Source organism: Penaeus vannamei, chromosome 28 (genome assembly GCF_042767895.1).
Source record: "Penaeus vannamei isolate JL-2024 chromosome 28, ASM4276789v1, whole genome shotgun sequence".
Classification (NCBI taxonomy): domain Eukaryota; kingdom Metazoa; phylum Arthropoda; class Malacostraca; order Decapoda; family Penaeidae; genus Penaeus; species Penaeus vannamei.
This window is the reverse complement of record NC_091576.1, coordinates 16178505-16186004: the sequence shown is the minus strand read 5'-3', so window position 1 is coordinate 16186004 and position 7500 is coordinate 16178505. Positions and strand designations below refer to the sequence as shown.

The following is a 7500-nucleotide window of genomic DNA, read 5'->3' as shown; positions in this document are numbered from 1 at the left end:
GCTCTAACTCGGTGTAAAAGACATCTCCAGATTTTCTGTGTATATTACGAAATTCTTTTTTTCTTCCCAAGTTCGGGTTTCAGAGGCCATTCATAATCCCATTCTTGCTACTTAGAACCAGAGGCATCTTTTCCAGCGGTTACGGGAAACGCGACACCTCTTGCGCGACAGGAATCGAGCAGACGGTTAACTTTAAATGAGTTGCCAGATGAATTCCTCCTACTTTGGATAATTCATGCAAATTCGTACTTATATTGGAAGTCTATAACCGCGCTACTCACCATAAGATATCAAAAGCGATCTTAGATATCATATTCCAAAATACTATTTACCTATTATTTGTTTGAAAAATAACCAGTACAGTAAAATAGCAAGCTGTCAACGTCACAGAAATGGGCGGAGCTTAGAGGCCTGTCTCGTGATAGGTGTCGCGGAGCGTTTCGCGACACCCTAATTGCCGCCGGAAAAGATGCCTAAAGTTGAAAATATGCTTTGCTTCAGCAAAGACCATCTTCACATTTTTTATCGCTTTGTTTTTGTTTTTCTTGTGTAATGATTGATTTGCGTGTGTTGTACCAGCACGATAGAGTATTTTGCCAAAGAAAACACATGTTTGCAAGCATTCTTGTATTAATAAATATGAGATAACTAAATAAGCGCCGACCAACGATGTAAACAAACGGCGGACCTATTTTTTCCTCCGACACTTCTCAAATTTAGTCTCAGAATTGTCTGAGACCTTTCGTGGATATGGACCCAGATGTTTAGCGAGTCTCGCGTCCATTGTCCGAGAACTAGCGAGGGTGAGCTCTGATACTCGTTTCGTAGTTTCCTCAGCCATGTACCAATACTATACGCTAACTAACTCAATTTGACCTCCACACTACCGATCTGGGACGGTCCCCTTAATTATTTGATGCCACTGACAATTTAAAAGATGCTCCTTCATTTACCTCTTGAAAGTAATCAGATTGGAAATGTTTCTAATATTCTGTGGTAGGTTAATCCAGATACTGGGTCCTCGGACCTGTTTCCGTGTATAGCCTCTTGATGTGCAGAGAGAAAAGGCTACATTATTATTTTTTTTTTTTCTTGAATAGCGGGCAAGTCTGGTGATAATAAAATGGCGGGAGGGAAAAAAATCCCCAGCTCAAAAATAAGACAAGTGTACCTCCTACCTTCCAAAGATCAGAAGTAAAGGAATGTATCAGTTCCAGTCCCACCTGGAGGAAGTACAATTATGTCTTACTAGAAGTCTTCGAGTTGAATAAAAACACAAAATTACTTCAACCAGAATTTGTTAAAAAAAATATTTTCGATAGACAATGATGACATGACGCATGGGAGTAAGGTATTTCCACCAAATATATATGTATATGTATATATATACATATATATGCAGAAATATAACATTAAAAATATACACTACTACCATATATAACAATATAGAGTTTAAGGTTTCTATGCTTTCGTATTAATAGGGCTACGGCTAAGAAGAGCAAGGCTCAGGCTTATCTTTCGTATGTGTACATTTTTATGCGATATGTCATGCAAGGCTTGTTACTGTTTTTCTTATATGCTTTTATTTTGGGCAATAATCAGGCCTCCAAAAGTGTTCCATGACGAATAAATATACGGGGAAGTATCTCATGTTTTATTTACAGAATGTGTTCGAATGGTTAAAAGAATATTATGAAAATTTATATTAGGTTTTACATAATAATTTTACTTTCCATGTATGTATAATTGAATATGCACACGTAAACTTATATAACCTTTTGAATGTAATTGATATCAATCAATAAACAGTGTCATTTTCAAAATATTTAAAGAAGTGTGATCTTCGAAACCATTGTCGATGGACGAATGAAGAAGTATGATGGGAGGCGCTTTGGGCCCGCGCATTTTCAACTGATTTCGATAGTTTTCCGTCGTTTGATTTGTAATTTGAAAATGTTGATAATTAACAACTTGTATTTATTGTTATTTCCTAATGTTACATCAGTAAACCAGTGATTTGTTAATTGATACAATTCAAAAACAAAATCAGATTCGTCAACTCGAGTACAATTCCTTGGAATGGGGGTGGAGCCGCACCTGTGGCAACAGCGTAGAAGCATCGGCAGAGTTGCTGTCGCGATCGGCCCGGAGAAAATGTCGCAAATAAAAAAAAACGACACTAGTGTAGTTAGACTGTTTCTTGGCACCGGAAAAAAACGATACCATACACAATGAATCATAGACAGATTGATTTCTATTTTTTTTTCTCTCTCTCAATTTCTTTCGCGGACGTCACAGTATCGGCGGGCTACTAGAATAAAAAAGATTCGAGATTTTCACTTTTTTCATTTTTCTGGAAATAAATGTTGGCGGGCCTGCTATTCAAGAAAAAAATGTTGTGGCCTGATGTCTGGTTTGAATACCTGTTTTGTTATCAATTATTTGTAGGTTATAAACCAATGGGGATAACCTATATGAATTTATGAATGGATGTGCCTATGCCATATTGACATTTTAGTTGAACGTTTAACCAGTTTCGTATAGGGTTTATGTAGTCATTCTTTTCCAAGAGGGAGAGGGAGGAAGAGGGGAGTTGTGCAGTCATATTTACGGAAATGAAAATGGAGAGAGAGAGAGATAGTAAGAGCGAGCCAGAAAGAGTGAGGGAGACAGCCAGAGGGGGGGGGGGGAGAAAGAGAGAGAGAAAAGTCGTTATAATCGTTCTGGATGCAATTCCCACAGCGCCGTGTCTAAACAGGTGTAGGATAGTTTTCACCTTTTTTCACCTTTTGCGCCTGGCAGCGGCATACCCGCCAGGAACATTATATATATATATATATATATATATATATATATATATATATATATATATATATATATATATATATATATATATATTATATATATATATATTATATATATATATATATATATATGTATATATATACACTCACTGTGTACTACATATACATACAGGCCTTGATATTCGCATGTGTACGTATAAATATACATCTCATACAATTATATACATATACATTTATTTACACATGCATATAGATAAATGTAATTCCCACAGCGCCGTGTCAAGACTGAGGTGTAGGATAGTTTTCACCTTTTTTTCACCTTTTGCGCCTGTCAGCGGCATACCCGCTGGCCAATCAGCAATCTGTGACGTCACTCTTCCAAACCAGGAACAGCATATATATATATATATATATATATATATATATATATATATATATATATATATATATATATATATATATATGTATGTATATATATACTTACATACATACATACCTATATATACATACATATGAATGTATACACTTACTATGTACTACATATACATACAGGTCTTGATATTCGCATACATGTACGTAAAAATATCTCATACATTTATATACATATACATTTGTTTACACATATGCGTATATACATACATACAATATACAGAAGCATATTCTTATACATAATACATGCACGTTGACATAAGAATGTTAGTACACATGAATTAATGAAATTCATTCATTTGTGAATGTTTTTTAAATAGCGATACGTTAAAGGATGCTAAATGCAAATTAATGTAAACGGTTTTTACTAAAGCGTATCTGAGGATTATTTTTACACATATATTTAATCCATAGAAATTTAATATGAACGGATTCTCTTTCTTATATATTACTGTTAAATGAACAAGAAAAGAGTAAAAAAACATGAAGTGGTATCTGACACTGTTACCAAACACTCCACAGAGTCCACAGGAGAACGCCTACGCCTAAGTGATACAACCTTATTTTAGTTCATTTAAGGTCGAAATTGCTTCTGAAAACTTTACCCAACTACAAATACAATCTCGAAGATGTCTCTCGCCACACACAAGATAAACGAGAGGCTACAAAGAGACAGAGGGGAGGAGAGAGAGTGCCGCCTCGTCTGGACTATAAACATGGAGGAGATGTTGATCTATTTTGTACGTGGGAACCGCATGCTTTGGGATCCCACGCACCCTTCCTTTGCTAAATTGGCGATGAAGAAGAGGAGGGTGGAGGATATTGCAGCTCTCCTAAAGCGGGAAGTTGGCCCAGAGGAAGCCTTTGCTGTGACTGCTGGTGGGTTGTCAGTTTTTATTTATTTATCTGTTAGTACATTTTAGAATTATTGTGGTAAATTCGGTTAATTTTTCGATTATGACAATCAGGACTTCCCAGACAATATTTATATCATCAGATTTATTCTCATGTGATGAGAATGAATCGGATGATCATTTCCGTTGCAATCACAGCCGACGATCTTGATGTGTTAAGTCCCGTTAGCAGGGAAGGGCATGAATTATATCAGGGAACTTATGGGGTAAAACAGGCTTAAATAAGAGTAATAGGGAACAGAAACGTGTAAAACTAGTACAAAAAATGCTAAACATCGGCAAATGAAATTCTACGGACATGTCCGCTACCTTTGAAAGTCTGCGCACCGACGCGCCAGAGTTTGAAAAACTACGGGAATACAACCCATATTTCGGCAAAATCTACGGGATTTCACACCTTTCAGACCCAAAAAAACGTCCTAACCTATAACCCAACCTAACCTAACAATTTACGGTGCCGTGACTAGGCATGCCCTTCGGGCACTGCCCAAGGGGAGGGTTGATGGGGGCAAGCCCCGCAACACCCGGGACACATTCTCTTCACCTCGGTATTTACGGCAAGATAGAGCTCCATCCATACTGTAAACAATAAACCAAATACCTATTTATATCGAAAGACCGAACTGTCAATTTTCCTTCACTTCTTTCGGTCGGTCTATTGTGGATCGTGGATCGCTACGTTTTTATTGCTTTTTTCGGGATTTGCAGTACTTGATGGCCTCAGAAATCATACTACGATAGTTATTAAGGTCTTTTTCTTCTTCGTTTCCACTATATAGTCTTAAGAACATCCTAGAATCGACGTAAGCCCAAAACCGAAACATTTCTCGCCAGTCTCCTGTCACCGGACTGCCCTGGGAATCGTCCTGTCAAACCTGGCGGCAGAACGCGAAAATGCGCCTGCGCAGAAGGTGCTTCAGACTGATTTCCTTAAATCACTGTCTAATAAATCTTGAAACATGAAAATGAGGTATAACAACGTTAACAAAGGCCTTTGAAAGCATATATGTGGAACAGCAGACACTGATAATTAGCCAAATATCGTTTTGACAACGGCATAGTAATTACATGGACTACTTAACAGAGAGCAAGAATGAATTGACTGATCACAATTTTGTTTACATTCACAATGTCAACATGACGATGGACTTCGAAAAAGATGGGTCGGTCTTTTGTCTTCTCAATCGTGTAACTCCTTTATTTTCGATTTGCGTACCTTTTGCCATAGATGAAAAGTGTCTCAGTTTATGTCAAGGTAAGCATTCCATATCTTTTTTTTACTGTAACCCTGATATCCGCAGTAATTTTACCGTAAATTCATGCTAGGATTTTTTCTAGATATAGATGAGGTAATATTCTATATCACATCCGCAGAATTGATATCAACGATTTTGGTGTCGTTGGATTCCTCTCACTCTATAAAATGCAAATATGTAGGTTTTATTGCTCGGAAACACCCTGTTAGCGGCAAACTTGGCCCCGATAGCGGGGGCAACGATGTCGGAGCGGCGGACTGAATATTAAATTACCCTAATAATACAACCCCACAGTGAAAATAATCATGGTTATTCACATGACTTTCCATTGCAGGGGGCTGTGCCCCCTGCGACCCCCCCTGGAGAGGGCTGCCGCCCCCCAACCCCCACCGATGAATCAAAACCTCCACCACGTATGCACAGCAGGATAGAGCGGAGCCGATAACTTACAATAACCTAGGATTTTTAAGGTACTAACCTAATTGATAGGTGCTGCTAATAGTGGGGAGGATGCCGCAGGTGAAGGAAGCAGGGTGCGTCCGGCAGGAGGTCCAAGGCCAGAGGATACAACGACGCTGCAGCACAAAGGAAGTGGTGCAACCTCACATTCAGGTCCTGGAAGTACACGAGGAACATGCACCGAGCCAGGTACCCTGTGAAGTGCTGCTTCCTGCGACCACAGACATCTCTAACATTTCTTCGTGGCTGGTCGATATTTCACACAGGAAATCAGTTTCCGAGTACGAGCACCCTCCACACTCGGCCATCGCGGCGGCAATGACTGACTACTGAACGCGACAGTTATTTCGGTTAGGAATACAGGTGTTGTTACCCCCCCCCCCCCCCAACGATACCAAAATCATCGATATCGGTTTTGCGGACGTAATATAGAAAATTACCATAGATGATTTTGAACGCTAATGTCAGCAGCCGTTACGGATCCAAATGTGCACGGGGAGGTGAGCACTCCCAGTCCCCTTGATTAAGTTATTGTCAGGATAATACAAACACTGTTCACTGCACCGAGGGGTTTATTAATCCATAACAAATAAAGGCACATCAAACATGGGGCAAAGATCACAGTCTCAGGCAGGAAAACAAGAGGTGGTGTCGTGACCACAGCTTCCCGAGGCGAGAGTCCCAGGCGATCTAACTGTGCGGGATGAAACACTGCTCTCCACATCAAAACTCCCGTGAAATATATAAACATTAATACGTAATGTAGTCTTTTCATATAATTTTCCACAGTATATATCCAAGTCTTCATATATTATTTCATGTTATTTATTTGTAATTAATATTTCATTTTAAAAACATTTATTTATGATCCATGTACAGAAAACGTTTGGAAGAAGTTCAGGAGCATGCGACTATTCTTCCTGCGAGAAGTGAAGAAGGTTCATGACTCGAGGAGCAACATTGGTGATGATGGTTACACCTCCACATGGGCGCACTACAACAGAATGCGCTTCTTGCTTCAGTCTCTGAGACCAAAGGAAAACCAAGACAGTGATCACCCACGTCATATCTCAGTAAGTATTTCTGGATGTAGCTCAAAAGGTTTTCTTTTGTGCATAGTATATTACTAAAGTTTTGTAAGTTAATTATAGATCATATACTGTTTGTATTTGTAGATATGATGATATTCCATATAAGTATATGATTGGTTATATATATTTTGGAGAAATAGAAATATTACTATTAAGAGCAATAAGAATTCTCTTTACTTTAATGTGATATTGCTCCTTAAAACTATAAACTTATTCTGAAATATTCCACAACAGGTATTAGGTGCTGATTTAACTGTGAGTAGCAGCAACTCAGATATCAGAACTTCAGCACCTACGGCAAATGACAGCTCATCAAGATGTGAAGCTTCAACAACCCGTCAGCCTAATGGAGTCAATGTTGGCCTTGCAAAATATGAAACCCCCTCAGCTTCTCAGCCCAGAGTAACTGGCAGTGGAGGAATCAAGTTTGAAAGTCACTTATCACCTCATTCAACTGCACCCAGAGCCTCCACTTCATCAAATTCAGCTGCTAGGAATGACATTCACCACCAAGGTCCTCCTAGGAAAAGACAGAGAACTCCCATAC

The 7500-nt window shown here is 38.8% G+C and overlaps 1 protein-coding gene across 1 annotated transcript in view; it reads left to right on the top strand.

The window, feature by feature from the left end:
* The first annotated feature begins 3733 nt into the window (after window positions 1-3733).
* LOC113806989 (uncharacterized) overlaps window positions 3734-7500 on the top strand; it is a 5175-nt gene continuing 1408 nt past the window's right edge. The window contains exons 1-3 of the mRNA XM_027358119.2: window positions 3734-4112; window positions 6742-6935; window positions 7188-7500. The exon at window positions 7188-7500 is cut by the window's right edge and continues 1408 nt beyond it. Coding sequence (XP_027213920.1) covers window positions 3863-4112; window positions 6742-6935; window positions 7188-7500 — 757 coding nt within the window. The 5' untranslated portion in view covers window positions 3734-3862. The remainder of the gene's footprint in view (window positions 4113-6741; window positions 6936-7187) is intronic.